The sequence below is a fragment of the Seriola lalandi genome, unplaced genomic scaffold (assembly GCF_002814215.2).
Source record: "Seriola lalandi dorsalis isolate HSWRI2012SDOR001 ecotype SW California unplaced genomic scaffold, Sedor1 jcf7180002054744, whole genome shotgun sequence".
Lineage (NCBI taxonomy): Eukaryota > Metazoa > Chordata > Actinopteri > Carangiformes > Carangidae > Seriola > Seriola lalandi.
The window spans coordinates 113,248-137,936 of NW_019525297.1; the positions used below are offsets into that span (position 1 = coordinate 113,248).

General features: G+C 39.3%; 2 protein-coding genes across 3 annotated transcripts; one reads left to right on the plus strand and one right to left on the minus strand.

Annotated features, from left to right (window-relative positions):
- The first annotated feature begins 391 nt into the window (after nt 1-391).
- Nucleotides 392-3,149, plus strand: nup62l (nucleoporin 62 like). The gene is made up of 2 exons (XM_023424576.2): nt 392-2,597; nt 2,723-3,149. The coding sequence occupies exons 1-2, from the start codon at nt 867-869 to the stop codon at nt 2,879-2,881; spliced, it is 1,890 nt and encodes a 629-aa protein (XP_023280344.1). The 5' UTR covers nt 392-866; the 3' UTR covers nt 2,882-3,149.
- Nucleotides 3,150-3,912: 763 nt separating this feature from the next.
- Nucleotides 3,913-22,619, minus strand: itga6a (integrin, alpha 6a). 2 transcript variants are annotated; one of them, XM_023424575.2, is made up of 26 exons: nt 22,357-22,618; nt 14,821-14,945; nt 14,424-14,503; nt 14,066-14,327; nt 13,770-13,901; nt 12,464-12,677; nt 11,959-12,152; nt 11,778-11,872; nt 11,414-11,541; nt 11,242-11,331; nt 11,091-11,152; nt 10,839-11,008; nt 9,837-9,983; nt 9,626-9,735; nt 9,075-9,237; nt 8,712-8,798; nt 8,544-8,623; nt 8,277-8,354; nt 8,067-8,169; nt 7,790-7,966; nt 7,579-7,674; nt 7,391-7,498; nt 7,188-7,286; nt 6,961-7,086; nt 5,344-5,469; nt 4,687-4,824 (listed from the first exon to the last, which is right to left on the minus strand). In XM_023424575.2, exons 1-25 carry the CDS (start codon nt 22,542-22,544, stop codon nt 5,362-5,364), a joined length of 3,222 nt encoding a protein of 1,073 aa, XP_023280343.1. In that variant the 5' UTR covers nt 22,545-22,618; the 3' UTR covers nt 4,687-4,824; nt 5,344-5,361. The 2 variants fall into 2 exon arrangements, with proteins under 2 accessions (XP_023280342.1, XP_023280343.1); XM_023424574.2 differs by lacking the exon at nt 5,344-5,469 and having other exon boundaries at nt 3,913-4,824; nt 22,357-22,619.
- Between the last annotated feature and the right edge of the window lie 2,070 nt (nt 22,620-24,689).

Below are 24,689 nucleotides of genomic sequence, written 5' to 3' on the forward strand. Positions count from 1 at the left end.
TAGGCGCTCGAGTAATATGTTGCGTTCATGACACAGCAGAAAGTCGGAAATTACTATTCCATCTCGAAAAATATGAAAAAGTTACCTGACGTCATAACAACACAATCATGACAACTCCGATGTGACTGGTAGGGATGATACATTTATAAACGCTATTTAACTACTTAACTATTGTGTGTGATTTATTTACATGTTTATATATATTCATTAGGTTTTTGCAAAGACGTTTGCAATAATTGATATTAGCCCACTAGTCTACCCGAGCGTCATTGATATTAACATGATTGGCTATTGATGTGATGATATTGCTTCGGGCATCCATGTTGTTTTCCGAGTTGATCGTGTGAACGCTTGTTTTTGGGAACTCGGGCGTTCCCACTCAGAAGTTTCCGAGTTTACAGCTTTCTATATATATACAGTCTATGGTTCACAGGCGCTTGGTTCCAGACAGAGTTGTGATTGGACTCTACATCTGCCAATCTTTATCAAGAGACGCGGTGCTTGTGTGCTATCAGACAGTACTCCGGGCAAAACTGTTACCCGAAGCTTTGTTCCTAACTGCCGTCATTTCCTGTAGTCATCCAAAAAAATGGCTGCGTGAAGAAGCGACGAGGCTACGAGCCACGTTTTTGTGAAAGATGTGTTGTTAGTCTCTGGTCCTCGTGTCGATCAAGGTAAAGCCAATAGACATTTGATCAACTTTATTAACTGCTAACGTCTGGAAAGTTATTGTAAGAGGAAACGTTTCATCGATAACTTCAGCTGAACCAGCTCGTTGTTGTGACCCGCCAAAAGCCACAGAGGTTCAGCGAGGAAGTGACCATTTTGTAAACTGCTTTCGATAACGTTATCTCCGTGAGAAAGAAATGAGTGGTGGGTTTAACTTCGGGCAGCCCTCTGCGGGCTTCACTTTCGGGGCTCAGAAGACCACAGCCGCAACGCCCGGCACCGGTTTTGGGCTGACAAGCTCCACACCTGCAGCCCCCGGAGGGGGCTTCACCTTCGGCACTTCTGCCCAGGCCAACACCAACTCTGCAAACACTTTTAGCTTCGGCACCCCAGCGAAGAGCACAGCAGCCGGCGGAGGATTCTCTTTTGGTACCCCCACCACCACATTTGGTCTGGGCACTGCTCCTCAAACCACAGCAGCAGCAGCAGGGTTGACTTTAGGCTCCACGGCAGCTCCAGCTGCGGCGTCAGGTTTCACCCTGGGCGGCAGTATGCCCGCACAGACCACCGCTGCCGCCCCTGCAGGAGGGGGCTTCACCTTTGGGACCGCTCCTCAGGCTCAACCCCAACTTGCTGCAGCAGCAACAGCCGCACCAGCCACAACGACAGCATCAGGTGGTCTCTCGTTTGGAGGGTTTAGTTTTGGAGCTACAAAAGTCCAAGTGACCACAGCTGCTGCCTCTACTGCTCCCACAGGAGGTTTCAGTTTTGGCACCAGTGCTCCTTCCAACCTCACCCTGGCCACGCAGCCCCAGCCTCAGCTCCAACTCCAGCCTCAGCTCCAGCCTCAGCTCCAACCTCAGCTTCAGCCCCAGCTTCAGCCCCAGCTCCAGCCCCAGCTCCAGCCCCAGCTCCAGCCCCAACTCCAGCCCCAGCTCCAGCCCCAACTCCAGCCCCAGCTCCAGCCTCAGCCCCAGCCAATCTCCACTGCTGCAGCCATGACAGGTCAGGGTGGAGGATTTGCCTTTGGGATTAAACCTTCATCAACCCCAGCTCCTCCTGCGGCAACCCAGCCAGCCCCAGTTACAGGTCCCTCTCTCTTTGCCATGCCTATCACTACAGCACCAGCAGCTGCAGCGGCTGCTGCTGCCGCTGCTGCTGCCGCCGCCGCTGCTGCTGCTGCTCCTCCTTCTGCTCCTGCTGCTACTGCAACAGGTACAGGCTTTACTTTGGGTGTAGCTCCAACTTCAGCAGCAAGTATTGCTCCTGCTGCAACAACCACAGCAGCTGGTGGAGGTCTGTCTTTTATGCTCAAACCTCTGGGGGCAGCTACTGCCACCTCCACCTCTGCCCCTGTCCATGTCTCTACTGCCACAGCTGCAGCTGCCACATCAGGTGCTGCTACAGGCTTCACACTAGGACTCAAACCAGTGTCTGGCACAAGTACCACAACAGCTGTCACAGCCACAACAATCCCTACAACCACAGCTCCTCCAGTGATGACCTACGCCCAACTAGAGGGCCTCATTAACAAGTGGAGTCTTGAGCTTGAAGACCAAGAGAGACATTTTTTACAGCAGGCAACTCAGGTGAACGCCTGGGACCGCATGCTGGTGGAAAATGGAGAGAAGATCACAGCCCTGCATAAGGAGATGGAGAAGGTGAAGCTGGACCAGAGGAGGCTGAACCAAGAGCTGGATTTCATTCTGTCCCAACAGAAGGAGCTGGAGGACTTACTGTGCCCGCTCGAGGAGTCGGTGAAAGAGCAGAGCGGAACCATCTACATGCAGAACGCCGATGAGGAACGTGAAAGAACGTACAAGCTTGCAGAGAATGTGGACGCACAGCTGAAGAGGATGTCGCAGGACCTGAAGGAGATCATTGAGCACCTCAACACATCCAGTGGCCCAGCAGACACCAGTGATCCAGTAAGATGAGATCAAATTGTAGTTCAACTTGGCTTTACAAAGTTTGGTGCTTTGACATTTATTGTTGTGAAATTAATTAACATATACTTTTCTCTCTCTCTCTTTTTTTTTTTTTTTTTCCTTAGCTTCAGCAGATCTGTAAAATTCTCAATGCCCACATGGATTCTCTTCAGTGGATCGATCAGAATTCAGTCCTTCTGCAAAGACGAGTGGAGGAAGTGTCCAAACTGTGTGACAACCAGCGCAAGGAGCAGGAGAAAACCTTTCGTTTAACATTTGACTGATCTGAAATAAATATGTTGGCCTGTATACTTTTTCAGTAGTCATAAACAGGGATGCTTTTTTTAGGCATCAAGATGTTTTGGAATTGCATTGATCACAAGTCCTGTTAAACTGCTTTTCCCCTCAGCTGTTTGGAGTCTTTTGGGTTGCATAAAGATTGATATTTTCAATGCAATAGTTTTTATATAGAATAGTGCAAATGATCATTTCTCCCAATGTAAATGCTTTGCTTGTTCTAAAGAGTATGATTAAATAAACCTTTGGATTAAGGCTCTGTTTCTTTGGTTAGCAAAATCAGATCGAATACAAACACTACTGCCATTTATTTAAGTGGCAGTGTTTCATTACAGAGGTAGATCTTTGTGCACACATCCAATATACCTGTAAGATTTAAATTATATCTGTATGATAATATATCATTGTGTATGATAATATATCTTATTTGTAAGTGCCACATGCATATAGAATTCATTTTACCTTTTTTATTGAGCTGGTTCGACAGAAAATTAATGACCTATTTTTGATAATTGAGTAATTGTTTTTAACAGAAAGCTAAATATTATCCAGGTCCAGATTCTCAGTTGTGAGGATTTTCTGCTATTCTTTGCCTTATTTTATAGTAAACTAAATGTATTTGGGTTTTGATAAATTGTGACAGGAGTTTTTCATGATTTCCTAGAGCAAACTAATTAGAAGGTCGGTGGTTCGATCCCCGGCTCCTCCAGACCACATGTAGAAGTATCCTTGGGCAAGATACTGAACCCCACTTTGCCCCTGATGGCTGTTCCATCAGTGTATGAATGTGTGAGTGAATGGGTGAATGTGGCAAGAATTGTAAAGCGCTTTGAGTCGTCAGTAAGACTAGAAAAGCCCTGTATAAGTGTAAGTCCATTTACCATTCCTGACATTTTACAAACCAAATGATTCATTTATTGATTGTAAAAATAATCAGATTAATCAATGATGAAAAGAAAAAGTTGCTGTCCTGCTTTTATATCAGATATACTTATGTGATGAATTTCAACTGTAGCAATCAGTTTTTAAGCATTTTATTATAATTGACAACGTCAACAAGACATTGGTTTTGAATTAAATCTATGAAACATACTTTTCAGTTTACATCTTCCCTTTGGATTCCTCACATGGAACAAAAACACATCAGTGATGACCTACAATACAGTGGATGCTACCTGAACGTCACAATAGTGAAAGATGTGATGTGAAAAACAACCTGCACAAGCATTTAGAGTCAGTCGTGGTCATTCGTACACTATTAATTATAGTGACATGATAATGTACCTTAATGTCGTTCTAAGGTGGACAGAAGTATTTAATTTGGAAAGTACTACAACTAGATGCATAAGAGAAATTAAAAATGTATTGTGATGTACATTCATATTACACTGAGCTAGCTGTACCTTCCTTGCATAGACTTTAAGACAGTACAACTTCATAAAAACAGTAGTAAACTTCGCCCTTCGTTGTTCTACTCCGGGGCAGACATAAGACTACAAAAAGATCTTTGGTGGCATGAAAAAAAATTTTTCTTCAAAAAAATAAATATACAGTGTGCATTAAGTATTTAAATATATACAAAAATGGTCATCATTTATACAGTGTAAACATTCAAAGATGTGAACTCAACTAGTTCCCAGTTAAATCACTGAGCATCATGTTCACCAAAGGAACAACAAACGAAGTTCAGTGTATTTGTGCCTCAACACTTTAAGAAAAAAATGGTTACCCCCAGATGCAAAAATCATTTGAACAGAGAAATGAGTCATGAGTAGCTTTCGTTGTCGATCCAAGTTGTCATCCACTGCTTTTTCTCAAAAGGATCATGGTTGACTTTTCCATCCTTATACTCAGGAGTTTCCTTTCTTATCCGCACTGCGTGGTAACGAGGGACGCTGCTATCTTGTTTGGAGCGTTTGAAGAATCCACACTGAGAGGAGAGATTTCAAAAACACGTTTCAAAAACAGTGCCTTGTTAAAAAACTGATAAATGTCAGAAATATTTATGCGCAGTGAAAACAACAGGAAAGGGTGGGTGAGGGGGTGCAGGAATGTTAAGCATGCTTTACAGTTTTTAAGAGGACATTTCAAACAGCCAAGCAGTAAAAGTCATGTCAGCAAAAGCACCTGCAAAGCACAATTACGAAGAAAATATGAAGCCTGCGGGTCAGAAAATACATTAATTTCTTTGCAAAATTCAGAGACACATATTGTGACAAATACCTGAAAACTTAAAGTATATTTTTCTAACAGTATCAATTAATATTTTTTCAGGTTAAACTTAAGCTTAAAAAGTGTGTGATGTAAATTTTCCCAGATAACCTGCAAAGTCATCAGCTTTGTACAATATGTGTCTGATTGAATTTTTCCGCAGTAAATCAGCTGATTTGCCTGGAAAGTTCATTAGTGACTGCAGTAATCACACTCCATGCTGACAGCTTGTTTTTACCCCTGTTCAGAGTATAAATCAGGCCTCAGCAGAGAGTTTGTCTTTGTCAGAGGGTTGAACATGGATCTCTGCCTTGTGATATGCAGCATCATATTGGTCTTTGGTTGCTCTCTTGAAGAAACCACACTGAGGGGGAGTAAGGGTGATGAATGGTTAAGGGTGACAAACTGAAGCAGTGATAATAGTCAATAGCTAATATGATTTCTTCCAGCAAAACAACAGAGAAATACATTTTGATGAGGAAACTTCTTAATCTGGAGAGTCCAGTGTTGCTCAAATGTCACTGACAACCAGATGTTTCTTGCTTATTTGCTGCTCATCATCAGAATGTCCTGGCTGATGCCATTTAAACCTGAACCCAAATCAAACCTGGACCCACTTTAATATTAACCTCACTCAGACCCTGAGTACCTACAGACTAACACACTCAATCTTTTACATAGATAAATATATTATGACCACTTGATTATTAGGTTTAAATGGAAGCAAACAAATGTTGAAATAATGTCTCTGACCATCTTACAAACAACTGAATACTTCATTGTTAAATTTAACCACTACTGAATACTTTTATTTCTGTGTTGTAATTTTAAGGGACATAGTTCAATATTTTGGGAGTGAACATTTTTGTTTTGTGGCAGAGAGTTAGACCAGAAGATCGATACCACTCTTAAACAAGAGCCAAGAAGTAGGTTAAACAAAGTTAGGTTAAACAAAAAATATATAATTAATTCCTTAGTAAACTTATGAGAGAGCCAGGCTAACTGTTTCCAGTCATGTTGCTAAGCTAAGCTGGCTGTAGCTTCATTATTAGCACACTGGCATGAGAGTGGTAATGATCTTCTCATCTAACTCTCGTCAAGACAGCGAGTTAACGTAGCTCCTAAAATGTCAAACTATTCCTTTAAATACGACTGACTTTAAAGTAGTAAAATATTTTACTTTGACAACCAAAAAATATGGTTAAATACTTATTCTTTTAATACTTATATCAGGTATTCAGTTGCTTATAACATTCTTATTATATTGCCTGTTTTTTGATTCCATAGATTTACAGACTACTGTGTGCTGCTGCTTCCTGTCAGCCACTATTAAAAGAAACTGTAATTGTAGACTGTAGACACCAACTAAGCATCTATTCAGCTACTCTACGGTTTATATTTTTAACTATATTTTGTATTATACAGAATATAATGTAAAACAACAAGTAATACTGCAACTAATTATTTACATTGTTGTCTAATCTCTTATTTTTTTTTATAATTAGACAAGTATTTAGTCTAGAAATGTCACAATAATGGTAACCACAGCCCAAAATGAGACCTTCAATTTGCTTATTTTGAAAGCCCAAAAATATACATAGGTATTATTAATAATATATAATATAAAACCAAGGACAACCACATTTTTAAAAAATCTGCAACCAGCAAATAAAAACTATCAAGGTAAGTAAATTATTTTTTCAAGCTTCTTCATATCTTCTATTGTTCACAGAATTCACCTTCTCTGACCTCATTTCCCTACTAGGTTTAATGAAGTTCATGTTCGATCTCCTATCCCCTTTGTCATCTCAACATCCTCACATCTGACATGGAGATGTGGGATCCTTTTACTCACCTTCCAGAGCAGAAACACCAACAAAGCCAGAATCAGGATGCCTGCAAGAACAGCTACCAGTATGATCCACCAGGGAACTCCTCCATACTGTGCTACTTCCCTTTCTGGGGACACTGCCACTGTCACCTGCAATAAAACATCAAATTGAGGGAAACCAAGTGATCAGGTGGCTTTAGGATGAAGGTGGTAAACAGTTTATAATTTGGTGCAGCTGCTGAGCTACTTACATCAGTGTCAGGAGTTGTCAGGATCATGTTTTCAGCCTGAGCATGAAGCATGAGCGAGGCCTTCACAACTATATGCAAAGTCGAAACAGAGGCATAATCCTGTGTAAAAACAGAAACATCTGTTCACGTAAGACAGTCATACCAAATCAGGAGTTCCAGTATGATTAAACACTGATGAGAAACATAAATATACAATATAGCACCTCAATAAAGGTTGAGTTCCACAGACGAGACCTCAGCTCAATTGTTGTACCGTCCAGGCCCTGCAGGGGGCACTTGAGCACCACACATTTGATCCCATTCTCACATGTCTAGGAAAAGAAAGGTCCTATTACACATCAAATCTACACCTTTGTAAAAAGAACATGGATACATCCATGCAAAGACTCACCAAAACTTTATTTTTGTCTGACAGAGAAGACTTTTTTCTCCCAGTTTTTCTTTGTTTTCTCTCAATTTCCCGTTTTGTACGGGACACCGTGGACTTCTGAAAGCACATTTCCTCTCATTAATACAAAGCAGAATTAAGCAGTGAAGGGTAGCTACGTAATGGCTGAGTTTTACATTAAGCACATGAAAACTGCAATTTAAAAAAATCCTACCTGGATGTGTTTGAGAAAGTTGATCTCAGACTCAGGAGAGCAATGGATATCCTCCCGTCCTGTAGCAGTGACCTTCACCAGGTACAAAAGCCATTTCCCATCTTTGTTGAATTTGGGCCACTGAATGTGTAGTGAGGCCTTAACGGGAGACTTCAAAGACTTCCACAAGTTGTTTATCTGCAGGAAATAACAATACAGTAGTTTTTATAACAGCAATGCTTTAATAATAATAATAATAATAATAATAAATGCAAGCAGGTCAGATAAATAAACTTACTCTAAATGTATAGTTAATCAAGCTTCCAATCTCTTCTTCTGTCTTCATGGCACTTTCTCCTTTCACAACACCTCCAAAGGAAACCTGATTCGGGCTGGCCTCCCTGAGGAACACAAGCAAATATTTTTATTTCACATACTGTTGGAGGTGCTGCATATCTACTGTATCTGTAGACAAGCAGTCACACCGTATTTACAAGAACACACTTACCCACTGACTGACAATGGCAATTCAATGATCACTTGAGCCTTTACTTTCACAGAGGCAACGTTTTCTTGCACACTGGTCCTGAAAGGAAAACAAAAAAAAAACACAATAGCATAGTGCAATACACCGATATATAACATTAGCAGCTTACCTGAAAATACAGGACGAAGCATGATTTATGAGCAGTTGCATATTGCAGTTTTACAGTATTTCCTTACATGTACAGAACATAACAGAGCTCAGCTCAGCATCTGTAGCAGTAGTACTTACGTTTGGAGCTGCAGGTCAATGTCAATCTCTGTCGTGTCAAGAGACATACCCACGGTGCTCAGGATGATGTAAAATGTAGTCTTGTGGGAAATAGGAAAAAACATCTCTCATATTTGAACAACTAAATGTCAAAGTAAGGATTAACATGTAAACATGACAAGTCTGTACCTCCGAGTCTCTCTTAAAAGGATTTCCCAGCTCACAGTCTGCTTGAGAGCCATTCTGATTGGCATTACAGATGACCACCTTTTCCACCTGGAAAGAACACATTATAAGATTTGATCACCTTAATTGTTAGTTATTAAACTACAAATCAGACAGTGATTAGAGTATATTATCTGAAAACTGTTATACTTTTTTAGGTCACTTTTTAACTAAGTATGGCAATGACTTTCAATTGGCTGATCAAAATCTTCACTCATCCAGCCTTTTATTTCATGACAAGATGTAAAAACTAGAGACCTAATCAGTGCAGATATGATGCCGATGATATGACGTACACAAGTATGCTGGTAGTGAGTGTAGACTTACCATTGATTGATGTGGGCGGACCCCAGAATATGACAGTGCATCTGGGAAAGTCCCCACCAGCTTTGCCTCATAAGCATCATCTCCGTTCATGTTTTTCACTGTCACCTGCAGAGCCAAGTCCTTCCTCTCATAGTTCAGATGAAACACAGGAATATTGTTCTTGCTGCAGATACACAAACATGACCACTCACTTCAGGCTGAGCTTGGTGGAATAAAACAGGCCTGCGATATATTGTTTTCATACATCAAAATTGGCACAAAATTGTTCGAAATTGGTGCAAAATTGAAGCATCGTTTCTGGCAAATTTAAGTAAATTATTCCATCACCTTCTAGCTCTGGTTTGTATTATGAGGTTCCCTGCAGTAACAATACAAGGACCTAAAACTAGTAGATGTGGGGGTTGACTTTTATTGGGATTGGAAGCAAAAGCAATGTTTAAAATGTTGTTCACTATAGGTTTAAATGAATGAATTTGACCTTATCTTACAACAATTTTAAGATCCCATTTTATTAACCTGCTGCTTAGAAGAGTGGAAATGGTAGAACTTACATGGGCAGTGGGGAGTGCATTTTGTTTTGTTTGTAGTATAATTTGTATTCCATCTTCAGGTTACTACGACAAATATGATCACTTCCACACCCCTCTTTTACAAAGTTGACCTGTAACAACAAGAAAGCCATAAACAAACTTTACTTTAACTTACAAACTTTAATTTTAACATTTTTATTAAACTAATAATAAATGCACCCTACATGTTTACCTCAATGACTTCTTTGCTTGGTTGAGAGGAGTCTAATATAGGCATAAGCTGAGGGAGGCCATTCTTTGTCGTCTTCTGTCGCTTTGTACCCAGAATTTCTGCAGACACCTCAATGGGAATGCTTCGCATCTTGTCCTTAATGTTGTCCTGTGGGAAGCAGAAACAGCCGCTGTGGTATGGAGCATAATAATTGCTTCTACATGTGTTTTATTATACAATGGGAAGGTTTTTTATTCAAATAGATAGTATCTGCTTTTAACTGAAAATATTATTTCAAACTAATAAACATTATTTGTTTAGTTACTCTCAAATAACTGCAGTCTGTATCACAACTGGTTTTGGTGCTGATTTGCTCTCCTCTGTGCTGCTTCTGGAGCTCAGCATTTATAAATTCAGGCAGTCATAACTACTATCTTGAGACTGTTATGGTAAATATATAAAAAGTATATAAAGACATATCATTTGAAAATATTCTGCAGCACACATGCACATGGTGTAAATCTCATCTGTAAATTTACATTAAGGCTGCAACTAACTGCTGATTATTTTCTCGATTAAGTAATAAGTAACTCGGTCAATAAATGTCAGAAAATATTAGAAAATACATTTCTTAAATCCCAATGTGACCTCATTATATTGCCTGTCGTATCAACAGTCCAGAACTCAAATATATTTAGTTTCTTATCACATATTATAAAAATCTTTTTAAAAAAGCTGCAAATTCTCACAATTGAGCAGCAGGAACCAGACAATGTTTGACATTTTTACTTGAAAAATGTCCAAAAAGATTAATCAATTATCAAAATATAAGCCAATTAATTTTTGGTTGATTGACTAACTAATTGATAAACTAATTGTTTCAGCTTTATAATGCTTATAGGATATGATTTAAATAATCTCCTCAAGGACATTACATTTATTGATACATAGTATGTGTGCAGACTAACTTAAATTGTTGGATTATATCCTGCCAATGTGGTTTAAGTGGTTGATATGTTTTACCTTAAGTTTGGCTTTTATCTTGATGCATGTTGCCTGCTTTTGGCCACGAAGGTCTATGGTGCTGTTAAATTGGTAGTCTGTGTCAGTGCGGGATTTGTTCTCAAACGTCACTCTGGAGGGCAGCCCGTGTTTCCTTCGATCTCCATCTGCCTCGACAGAGTAGGTGATAGCTGCAGTGTAGGGGAAAAGCGTGGGTAAGAGAAAATGGCTGAACAATCTTGTATCAAGGATCATAAGTCTTCTTTTACTTACTTAGTTTAGGGCTGTAGGATGCATGATTTGCCGTGTAGGTGAAGCAAGCCTCAACGGTGAAGCTATAGATGAGAAATTGATGTTTTAATAATTCAAATAAATGATGTTTTGAGCGAGCTATGTTTAAATATAAGAATATCAGAACACCTACCAAATGCTGTTACCGCAGGTTTTGATTGTAAGGTCGATTTCCTGTGGAGATATTTTGACATCTCTCCTGATGCTAATGACTGGCCGTGCCCTGGAAGAAAGGTTGTTAAATTAAGTTGTGATAGAAATCAGTAGGGTTTAATTTTACTTACAATATATGAGGAAATAATTACCTGTAAATTAGAGCTGTGTCCGACAGAGAGCCTACAGCCAGGTCTGGATAAGAATTACTGTCCAGGTCCATGTTTCCTGCCAGAGAATAACCAAAGAATCGGAGGTTGTGCTCTTTTCCTGAAAGGATCTGCGATAAAGAGAAAAGTTTAACAAGGATGACAAATTGGATGATAAACTTGGCCAGCAAATTTATAAAATAACATAACATGGATGTTTTTTATTCTCTATAAATCAGGAGCTACAATGATTTGCAGACATTTGACAAGATAGCACTTTAAATGAAATATGACATACTGAATGACTGGAGAAATCAAAGACTTGTGACCACCTGAAAAGATTCCCATAAAACTTAAAAAGGCAGACCTGTGCAGGACTGGTGTTGATCCCTTGTACAGAGCCATGATAAATGTAGACTTTTCCTGCCCCGCTGTCATCATGAGGAGATCCGATGGCAATGTCTGAATGAGAAAATAGTAATTTACTATAATGTGACAGCAACTGATAGAGAGAACATAAATGAGCAACAAAATGACATTTAAATTACCTTTATATGAGTCTTGATTGATGTCTCCAATGTTCTCCACTGCCAGTCCAAACATCGAGTCTTTGGTCCCATTCAGACGGATAGGAGTGATCTTTTCCCACCTTCCTGCCTTGTTGATATAGACATAAACAGCCCCTCCTACATCTCTGTCCTTCATGTAGAACTGAGGGGCTCCTACAACTATGTCCTGCCATCTAGATCAAAAAAGGGAGGTAAACATTTATCAGTATCATACAGAACGCAACCTAATAAATAAAGTCCACTGAAAGGAAAACATTGAAATGACACATTAGTAACAGGTTAGGAAGCATTATAATAAAGCAATATTAAAAGGAAATCAAGTCTAATCCCAAAATCTCAAGGCTATATAAATGTTATGTGTCTTTTATATGTGTGTACACTTTCATTCACTTTTTGACTTGTACGAATGATGTTGAAAAACTTATTCCCCATTAATATTGAATTATATGTATGCAGAATAAAGGCTGTGAGAAATGTTACCCACCCATCACCATTCAGGTCAACTACTGCCACATCGTATCCGAAGGAGGATGCCAGTCCTGGTCCATGCAGAGTGTGCTCCACAGAGAGTCTGGTAGAGGCCTCCCTCTCTTTCCTCAACAGGACCACTGCTCCATTGTGATTGGCTCTGGGCGCTCCAGCCACCACCGTGAGGCCACGACCCCTGGTAATGCTGTGTCCCGAATCAAGGGAGAACCCTAAAGTGTGAGACATAAATAGGACATAAATATCTTAGTTTACACTGAAGAACACCTTTCTAATTACCTGTTTTCTCCCTAATTTCAAATATCACCCTATCCCAGTCATGGCTGAAGTGGCACTCACAGCCATTTCTTTTTTTCCTGTCAGTTAGGAATTTCAGTGAAACAGCTTAACACATGTACAGAGTCACAATATCATCCCATGTCTCTGTGCAGGTGTCCTGACGAACCAGTAGGAGTCGCTGCCAAATCTGTGCAATGCAGTAGTTCCCAGTGGTCATCCTCATCTTTAGCAGCCAAAATCCAATCCAATTCATAAACTAATGAGTTGAATTTCATTTTGAAACATTATCTATCTTTTCATACAGGTTGCGCATTAATTTCTGTTGTGCAAATAAAAATACAAGTGATACTTTACCCAAACTGACATGTTTTCCTCACAAAAGACACAAAGCTTCAATGCTGTATTGACAGTGAACTCGAGCGCAAGATAAGGTTCTTCATATTTTGGATTTGACTGACTGGTTGCTTAATTAGCGCCACTACAAATCTTGTACTTACAGACATTGTTTAGTTTTATGAATAACTCCTGCTGACCTGAATCTTAAAAGCCTTGTTACCATCTCAATACCGTCGCGTCTTTATAGCTCCAAAATGAATCAGATTCGAAGACCTTTTTCACAGCAGACAAAGCAGGAAAAACGCAGGTGCAACTTATAACATTAATGATGGCTCTGTTCCAGTAATTGAAATGCAATGCAGCAGTTAATTACGTTATTAGTTACACCTGTGTCTGACAAGTAAATATGTCTGATGTGACAAAGGTGATTCAACTTTAGTTTAACTCCACATTTTTTCCTTTGGTCAAATCTTTGAATAGGTATTGTATATTTGTTTAAAAGTAACAAAGGGGGAGAGAGTTTAAAAAAGAAAAGCTTAAATTAAATGTCATGTTTACCATTAAAATAATAATGAACAGTACTCTTGAGGCAAACATGAAAATGTAACCAAACAATAAAATATAGCGGCAGGATATAGGCGACACACAAAAATAGCCGCTTCATTTCTGTTTCGTGGGTGGATACTCACCGAGGTAGCTGTTGGCAGGAACAGGCACCAGCTCAGGGTTCAAGAGATGCTCATCTCCAACTTCATATGGGCCGTCATCATACACTCCCATCTCCAGCAAAGTGTTGTTCTTTTGCTCCACTCGCACAATGCCTGCACAGGAGGTTAGTGAGTAGAGATGTAGATGTTAACAGGTGTAAACAAGAAATCTTTATTTTACGATTTAAAAACAAACAAACACCAGATTACTTGTTTTAACAGAATGAGAAATCTGACGCCCCCAGCAAAGCACTGTGTGTTTATGGTTAGTTAATGACCTTTCCAGTTGTAAGCTCCTGGTGCTCCAAACACCACGTAATGGTAGTCCTTGGTGAAGGTGGCAGCCAAACCCTGCTGACAAGATCCAAACATCTCATGGCTTCTGGCTCTGCCCTCACAGAAGTTCCAGCTACCTCCGTCCTCATCAGAGGACGAGTCAATAGTCAGGTCCTGACTCAGCACATAGCAGCGTCCAGTGATGTCACAGGACTCCTGAGGGGTGTTCACAAACAAGCGCCTCTGATAGCGATGAGCACATGTCTGAAATTACAAAACAGGGCTGTGTTTTAGTTCATATTTTGATAACAGAACTCAAGGTTACGGGGAATGATAGTGTAGGCGCTCAGTCTGACTTACCACAATCTTTCCCCCAGGTCCCTGGCTCTGAACCGTCACCCCCATCCACTGATTCTCCTTGTTCTCAATACGTACATCCTCTTTAAAAATGTAGCAACACAAGACAATGATATGAGTATTGATATTCATTCTTCACGTCTTGATTTCTTACATTGTCCATTTTATTGGTGATGATATACATTGCATTTGTTGCATGGATTTGATGTTAGCGTGAGGCACCTGGACTCCTGTATCAGTGTTGTTTTTTTACATCAAGGACCAAGACGGATGGAATGGAAGGCCGTGAAACAAATCTTACACTTTGTTGTGTTATATTTTACACATATGTGGGCCTCTCTGTAAATAAACTAAACTTAACTTAAGTAGGTAGGTAGGTAGGTAGGCAGGTGTTTCTCACCTTCATTATCGAATTCAATGCGCTCACAATCACTGGACTTAGAGATTTCACATTTATAAAGCCCTCCTGTGATGTTGGATTTCTGTTTTCCTAAAGCTCTGGCTCTCGGGGCACCGATCAGCAGCCTGAAGAAAAAGAGAAAAACATTACAGGATGAAGTGATAGGTACTGAAATTAGCTTTTAGTTGTAGTCACCTGTCATCACTCTGACCAGCTACAGTTTCTACATTTTTATGAAGACCTTCCAACAAGCTCCAGGGCAGCAGCTTGTTGAATTTAGTACATGTATGTGAAAAGATCAACAGTCAGAGTGACAGTGATGGCATAGCAACAGCAAGAATGCAAGTTTTCCTGTCAGGAAAAAGAACGCACCATACCTTCTGGCTGCCTTCATTTAATACAAATATTGTGGCTACTGTTTACAGAGTTATTCATTTTACTTCTCCTTTTCTCTGCCTGAATGTCAGAGCAAAATCATAAAGTTGAGAAAAAAGCCCATACTCTAAATCAGAGAGGCTGATGTCCTACTATATCACAATGAATCTGTGCAGCAAATGTCTCAATCTGAAGTGTCATTATTAATGATTGTCCATATCTTCAAGAATTGAGAACAAGAGCGACATCCTGTTGGCCTGATATCTAACACCAATAACCACAACATTTCTGGGGGTTGGGCGCATACCACAACCCCATGTTTCCTGCATCTACACTGTCTCTATCAAATAAGGGCAAAAGTGTCTCTGAGAGGCTAAATGCTAATGCCAGTATAGCCACAGGCCGATAATGATAATGCTAGCATGCTCATATTTAGCTGGTTTAATGTTGGGAAACTACTAGACAAGCTAAAATTTCGACCTGATGGTTGTGCTACATGAAAGCTTAAGGCATCACCAAAGTTATTTCAATTCATTCTGTGGGAGACATGAATGTGTATCAAATTTCCTGTGCACACAATTTCCTGGCAATCCATTGAACAGTTGTCAAGACTTTTCATTCAAAACCACAAATGTTGAACTCATAGTGGCTCTACAGGAAAAGTGAGATCATCAAAATAATTTGAATATATCGCCTGAATGTCATGAACCACATGAATGTCTTCAAAAAGTTTCATGACAATCCATACAATAGTTGTTGATATATTTCTATCTGGACTGAAGTGGGGGACTTACCATCAAATATATTTCCATCCCAACCCCTAGATTGTCAATTTAACAAAACTTGAGTAAAATCAGGATCATCTCCTTGATGAAATTATGTTTTAAGAAGATATTTAAAAGATGATAATATCCTAGTCAGACTTACACCCTACCTTCCATTCATTAATGATGGTAAATATTAACACAACAGAAATTAAGCTGTTTCAATACATGTCTTTAAGTGGTTAATGGACAAACTGCATACTGTGAATTTCATAGGAAGAATGATTTACGTTTAGCCTGTGAAAAGCTGGCAGTGTTCAATCAGTCTCTCAAAGAGCTTCTGTATTTTGTGATACAAAATAATCTAGGTCTAAGTGACAGTAGACTACTGTCCTAACATTCTTCAGAGGGCAAAGGAGCACTGAAGCAGACAATCTAATTTGGAGCGTGTTCAATAATGTAGTTGTTCTGCCCAACTTTCGCTCACTGAGCAAAGCTTCTCTCTCCAAAACCCACATTCTCACAAGCATGAAGAGAGGGTGTGTTTCAAGGGCCACTCATATCAGCAGCTGCTGGGATGATACAATCAGCAACACTTAACGTGAAGAGCGCATCAAACCTTTCCTTTACACATTCATCTTGTCAGAAAATTTGTGAAATTGGTCTTTGACAAATTTTCTTTTTGACTTTTGACTTTACTTGGATCTGCAGGTTAAGGATAGAAAGACAAAAATAGTAATGTCATTTTGTCAACTGCTATTTTTGTGAATAGTCAATATTAATACATCATTGCCATGGACTCACTGGAGATGCTCAGGAAGGCAGCTGCAGAGAAAAGAATGAACAACTAGCATCAAGTTTGTGTCAAGGGTCATTTAGTTTGGTTATAGCAGACATGATTATGCTTTCAGGAATGTTGACATGATTTTAATACATATTTATAATCACGTGTCTTTTGGCATTACTTCAAATGAACATATCTGGGGACGACTGGGGAATAATTGAGACCTGTACTAACAACTACTTGCTGTGTCCAAATTGTGCATTGCTCTCGACACCTCTGAAATGTGGTGACAACTCGCTGATTGCATTTGTAACCTTTTACACACTGAAACTCATGCAAGGTATATATGTCAGTATTGCAAGACATGTGAGACTGAAAAACAGAAACTGGCCATATTTCCTGTCTGTGGCTGTTATAGCCTAAATTCATCCTGCATAGAAAAGTCATTCTGAGAAACACCCGCCAAGCAAATTTCCTTTAAAAATTTAAGTCCACTAATCGTGGAGGCAAAGTGAAATCATCATATGTGATACTTTAAAAAGTAGTTTATCTATCTATTTAATTATTGTATGAATTGAAGGGACTTGGTGACATAAGTGTTTAACAACCTAAATAACATTACTCAACTGTAACCCAGATGTTATCACACAGTTTTGGAATGTGTGAGTGAGGAGACTGGAAAGGCACATCGCAACCGCAATGGGACTTACATTAATTAAGGGTTAACCCTGTGTCTATGAAAATGGCATCAGCTTACTGGAGATGTCAGTCACTAATGACTGCTTAGCTGCAAATCCATTTTTCAACCCATTAAAAATGCAACATAAAACTGAATAATTAAATGTCACATCTGTCCGTCTGTTTTTCACACTAAAGTATGATTGCCAGAACTACTAAAATAAGATTTTTGTTTTATAAGAAATTGGTTTTAAGATAATCTTTTGGGGAAAAAAGACTACAAGTAGTACACTTCCCAAAGTACGTCACATTACCATGTGTGGAGTGAAGAACTACTCGCAGTGTGGGAATTTTTTCAAATGACTTAGAGGAAATCCTCCCCACCCCTCTCTCCTCCCCATGACTGCAGTTCCTTCTGTTACCTGCCTATTGATCTATGGGACAGAAATGTGGCTCATCATTTGCAAAGCAAAGATTCTCCTGGGGAGGTGTTGTGTCAGACTGAAGACCAAACTGCAAACCCTCTCCTCAAACAAAGCCCAATGAAATGCAAATACAAACAAGAGCCTTTACAAAGTTAGCTTCAATTTGACATTTCAGCCTCTAGCTGTCTTAGCCGAGCATGCTGCATAAACTGATGCTGAATGCCTTGCAAAAGGCAAAGAATCTCTTTTCTGTGTCATCAGAGAGGCAACAAGAACATATATCACTGCAAATTGTAGATATACCTTAAATATAATGCAATCCAACATAGCAACAGCATGATCTACAGCACATAGAATTGGATTGCAATAGATGTAGATGTAGATATAGATGTAGATGTTTATGTGTCCACCCCATGTCCATCAACCTATTCCCACAGACAGGGACTGCACCCACTTCAAACTATCAGAGAGAACAAAGAATTTGTGAAATGCATTAACAGAAAGAATGTAATAATACATTTTTGGGGATACTTTGGGATCCAAAAGTCTGAGACCATTTTCCCTGTGACCCCACCCAATGTATGAAAGATTTGTCCAAAACCTGAGCTTCTGTGCTTTTAAGGACTGAGACATGAAGTGTAAGCTGATTTTCCTAAATGTGTCTTTGTAGCACTGAGATACCCCTCCTGCTATAATGACGGTCAACTCAAGAGAAGCCAAATCCACGAGGGCACATGCAGGAAAACATCACATTTGTGACGAACTTGTTACAAAGGTAAAGAAAAAACACCTCCTTAACAGCAGGGCTCCTCAGGAAAGGGACAGTTGTAGAATTTAGCATGTAACTGACATGCAACACAAGAGTCAAGCAGACACATGAACTAGTTTTTCAATCCAGAAAAAGGCAAAATTTTAGTATCTTTAGAATTTTAGCACTTAATGTAAGGTTTGCATGATGTCATTTAAGTTAAAAACATGAAGTGAAACACAGTCCACTTGATAAATTAAGCCTGACACGTTGGTTATATTTACTCGGATGTATCCGCATTGACATACGTGTTTGACAAGAAGTAACAAGAAGTTGCAGTACAAAAATGGCAAAGATATACTTGTAGAAGAGCATGATAGTTCATTTCTGACTGTACTTTAACAGCAGAACCTTAGCTCAAGGTCCACTGACTAGCTTTTCTGAGGTAGCTTAGGAAAAGGATATGTCAACTGTAAAATCTTCCACTCAGCACATATCATATGAAAAATCACATACTGTGAGTGATCCTTATTAAACACAATTTTAAATCTATATTTAATCTGTGTCGATATATTGTTATTTGATTTTTTTTTAAATTTTCAAATATCAATATCATGGTCCCGATAAAATCTTGTATTGGCCAGGCTACAGCGTGAAACCATATCCCATCATGCAGCATGTCTTTCACTGCAGTGTAAATGGGAATACATAGTGACTGGTGTGGGTTTACACAGTGATCTCACTGATCTTTGTTAACAGATGTGGTCCAGTGCTCCACAGCTGTGCACTCAAAGCCACAAGAACTGCTGCAGCTGTTCTAACTGATTCAGTTTACACACACAAACACACACACACACACACACACACACACACACACACACACACACACACACACACACACACACACACTGATTGGTGCTGACCTGTGATTGGCTGGGTACACATCACAGAAGAAACTATGAATACAAACTAGAAGTACAGATCAACTTTAAGTAAAGAATAAAGATTAAAACAAAGACTTCAGTCTTCTGACTCACCGGTTTTAATCGTGTTTTATTAACCCTTCTCTAAGCACAATGATCTATTTCAAACTTGCCAAACTTGAGTGTAAAGTTTGACTGAAATGTCTCGACTGATGATTCACTTATGCATTTACTCTATCAGGTTACACGTGCACAGATGGCTGTGCATGTCCTGTCAAATGGCCTTTTTCTCTGGTTTCATTTAGAGGATGTTATATCCACACCATTAACCCAACACGTTATTCATGGAAGAGGCATCCAGTTGCCTCTTTGCAAGATGTAATATTATGACTCACGTTGAAACATAGATCTCCTCGTTTCTTCCTCTCAACACTAACCAATATGAGAAGGAGGGCATAATAACACCATAACCACAGTGAGAATCCAAGTTGTGCTTTCAATGAACCATTAGAGGAACAACATGGATAAAGTTGCATAAATGGTTTCATGCATTTTAAATAAAAGAATCCTTTAATCACAAGAAGATTTGTTTTTTCAATTGCAGCAAAGAAGGGGAGATTTGGGTTTCAGCTCTGAAACACAGATGGGATAAAAGACCAGTTCAAATTTGAGATAAAGATGAAATTAATCTGTCTAGTTATACATGTTATTCACTGAGCAGATTGTTTAGAAAGGACCCTGTAAAGGCCAGCGTTCCTCTCTTCACACAAGATTTATAATAATCAGATTAATGTAAGCAGTGATGGCCAGTAGAATTTTACAGCTGCTAGTGATCATCATTAAACACATGTTCGTATGAGAACAACCAATGCAGAATGTGTGACACATTACTAACTTGTGTTTTCATGGGCTCAGACTGCCTCACAGCTTTAAGTTAGGCAGAGCTGTTCATTACCTACTTGTGCTCTACTGAGCTTTCCCTCGACTTGTCTGGCTGATTATCTCTGTGTCACATGAGCATTTAGAGCTGAGAGCATGGCTGAGCTGGGAAAGCTGCAGTTGGTTCCATATTTTTTTTTCGACCTATTTTTCGATTTAGACCTAATTAATTGAGAAAATAATTTTCATGTTGATAAATAAAAATAACAGCCAGTTGTAGCTCTAATTGTTGGGTAAGAATATAAAATATTCAGTTTACTATCATGTATGACAAAGAAAAAGCAGGATATCATCACATTTTAGAGGCTGGAACCTTTTTGGTATTTTTCTTTAAAAAAAAAAATGCCTTGAATCACTGCTGAATTTTAAGATAACTTAAACAAATATAAAAAAAACAAATACATACAATTGTGTTGTTTGTGTCTGTTCTCAAGAAGCAGTTTTTGCTCAACAAATATTACATTCAGTTTCACAACTTTCACTCTCTTTACACTTTTTTTGATTGTTTGTGAACAAAACAATCCTTGTAAAATCAAAATTTAGAAAGATAGCTTCCAATTTTATGTAGCTGGTGTGTTTATACATCATGAGCTGCCCTTGCACGGTAGCCAAAACAGCAGTCAGATAAAATTCCACAAGTTAAGGCTAATCTGGGTGATCTTTGGGAAATCTAAAAAGCCCTGTTATCAGGGCTTTCCATTCCTGCTCTCTGTTTCTAAACATGCTGCTGCAGGATCCTACAGCTGCTGACCAGTATATAATGCTGTAGCTTTACCATGCAGCCTCACCCTGTTCGCAGGCTTTGACATGCCACCCCCTCTCCTCCCTTTACCCCCATTATTCTTTGTGAGGCAGGATGATCAGGCTCACAACACAGACATTTTTCTGTCCCCTCTGGGCTAGCCAAAGGAAATGGTTTACTGTAGTGTATGCATGGTAGCATCAGCAGGCATTCATGAAATGCTGCACTGAGGAAATATTCTACAATTTAACTGCTGTTTACTTTTATTTTGGCACAAGCTGAAAACGTCTCTGGATCATTTGAGCATGCATGACTGTCTGAAATGCCTGAAATATGTGACAGCTGAGGTCAGGATGCATCAGTCAGCTGGCATTAACATTCATGTAAGACAACTATAAAGATTATTTACTCATCCCTTCTCAGTGCTGCTTATAAGAAGTTCACATGTAACACTGCTGGGTGACAAAGCACCTGCTGAAAAGAACAGTCCAAAACCACAAAATATTCTGTTTGAAATGTTGTAAAACAGAGAAAAGGCAGCAAACCTTCACATTTGCAAAGCTTCAATCTGTGAATCTTCTTGATGAATTGTTTAAATGGTAAATCAATCATCAGAATTGTTGAAAACCAATTGATTATTTGACTAACAGTTACAGCATTACACCTCTGCTCTCTGTGCTCCCTCCGTTTGACCTTACAGGCACATTTGCATGACAGTTATAACCATTGTTTATTCACTTGTTGTGCTTGGGCTGTTTCCCATTTATATTTAAGGCATCACGGGGAGGCAGTAGAAATCTATTGAAAAATAGAACAAAAACTCGCATCATCTGACGAGAAACACTGCTTAAGATTATAAGAAGATTATTAGGAGAGAAACTTTTACAGGTTGCTTCAAGCCTTGACATCACGACCTACCGGTGAAAATTTGTTTTTATGTCTTACAAAGGCAGAATCCTTAAAATAAGATGTTCCCTGACTAGATATAACTTTAGACATTAACATTTAAAAGTTGAGATTTACTCATGTCAGTAATTTCACTGAACCAGTGCAGGCAGGTGTCTCTCATAACGGTGCTGTTGTTAACGGTATTTTTAGTCAACAATCGCTCATGAAAACAAACAGCAGAAGAGATGTACAGCTGAAGGCATCACTTACATTATTTTATCCGGGTTGACTTGCCGGTGCATGGCGAGAGAAAACCCGAACAGACTCCCCGGCTCTCCGCTTTTCTTGATGACATGACTGGTGTCCAGGTTGAAGGTGAGCACCAGAGGTGACTCCAGAAAATAAAAATGAAACAAAAATGCAGCACAGACAGCGCTGTATGATCCCTGCAGCAGCATTGCAGTGCGGTCCAGATGTGTTCAGTAGTCCAAAGTTAAGAGCCCGCTGACCCCGCTGCTCCTCACCGCTCAGCCCGGTGCAGTTTGACTGAAAGAAAGCTGCCGCTCCTTGTTTCCCAATCCAGCTCTGTGCTGCTGCAGCGCCCCCTGTGGTTACCGCTACAGGAGGCCACCTGTTACAGGGTACAGGTACAGTATTTTTAGACCATATACATTTCAGGTAAAACAAAATTACATTTACATAAATGACAAGTTTGTCTAAAATGGACAATTTATATTTTATATGTCTCGCAGCTCATGATGATTCAAAATATGACTCCAATGTACCTTACAGCATAAACATTGTACTCAGGAAGCTTTTAGTCATGTTGAGTGTTTAAAAAGGTTCCAATCTTGCATTTAGATTTTTGATAGTGGGATATATTTTTGCCTAAGGATCTGTGCATTTAAGCACAGACAGTTCAAACCTGGAAATAAAGTCTGACACTGGCACCTTATGCTGTTCTCCTGTAATAAATATAATAGAATCAAATCAGTTCTATGATAAATTAAAAGAATGCCATCTGATCATCACAACAAAGCTAGATGTCCCAGTTTGGTTCTTCCTCCATATTCCTCCATGTTGAAAATACTAACCAATATGGCAAACCCAGACTAACGTGACAACCATACATCACCCAGTTTCATCACTGCCTTAAGTTATTGACTCCTTATCTGTGAAGTTAGCTTACAGTTGAACTGAGAATTTAATCACTTCCAGGTCAAATGTTCCCAACTATAAAAACAGGGTCAGAGACTGAAGCACCATGTGACAGCTGCTGGTAGAATGAATATTAGTTCCCATAATCTATATTTCTTAGAATCATTTTCATCTAAAGGCCATTTTTCTCCATTTCCTTTAAAAATGCATGTAAAAGCCTCAAACATAAACATTAATGCCATTGTTGGATAAAACTATAATGAGTTGAAGTCACTTTGCTATTTTAGTTAGGTGGAAGCAGATAAACATCAAGTCAGGTGTGTCAGTCAGCTGGACAAATACTGTAAACCTCCCAAATTTAGACAGACAACGAGACAAGCTGCTGTAAGTCACTAAAAGGCTGCAAGAGCTTTAAACGGTTTGCAGTTTCAGAATCTATTGTAAAAAGCCTAAGGTTTTATCTGACTTAAAAACAAACAAAACAAAACAAAAATATTTGGTTAGGGGCAATATATTCTGGATCTGGGGTTGCTCATCCTTCCATAAAAATTGTAATAAATTATTAATGTGCGCTTTCATTAATAACACCTGCTGAGGACTGGGTTCATAAATAATTAATCTCTATACACACAACACATGAGAGATCTTCAGTCACCGCAGGGTGTCCCAACACTTATTTCATGTCAAAAGCTTTATCTTTTGATTATGTTCACATTTAAACCAACTGAAGGATTATACTCTCTTGAGATATTAGGTAAGTGTTAAGTGTCATGATCCTCCAGGTTTAAGACATTTGGTCACAAACAGCTGAACAAACTGCTTAAAGATGGTTTTTTGCAGTTCCTGAAAAGCTGACATTTAGGAGGTTTCCACCCACCAGCAGCATGATATGAGCCGGTATGTGTCATCTTCCAAACCTGCAAAAAACATGAAACAGCTTCATTGTATCGCACTCTCACTTCTCACAGCATATCTTCTGGTGTTTGATGGTAGTGTGAAGTTTGAGCCAGCCCGAACCACAATCACACAACAGAACATAACACAATGTGGGCATTGTTGAAGTTAGAGAGCCCTCTGTGTGTCTGAGTGTGTGTGTCTGTACGTATGTGTGTCAGCAAGCAGGGGCTGTGGGGGTGCAGTAGGGTCTTAACCACATTCCTAATTGCAGCAAATGATTTGGGAGGTTTGACTGTAAGATATGTGAAAGGCATCTCTGTTGCTGTGGGTTTGGTAACAGATGCATCATAAGCCTCCTCACTGATGTCACCCAGATTCTCCAGTAAAAGACGTGTAAGATCCCCAACATCCATTGTCTGCTGGCAGAAACATGACTAGTTGTTGGTCGTTACACATTGACACTAATGTGTCCATTCTGGCCTCTTAAATATATATTTTTTAAAAGTGAGACATATAAGTCAGATTTACGTCCATAAATATGCAGCATG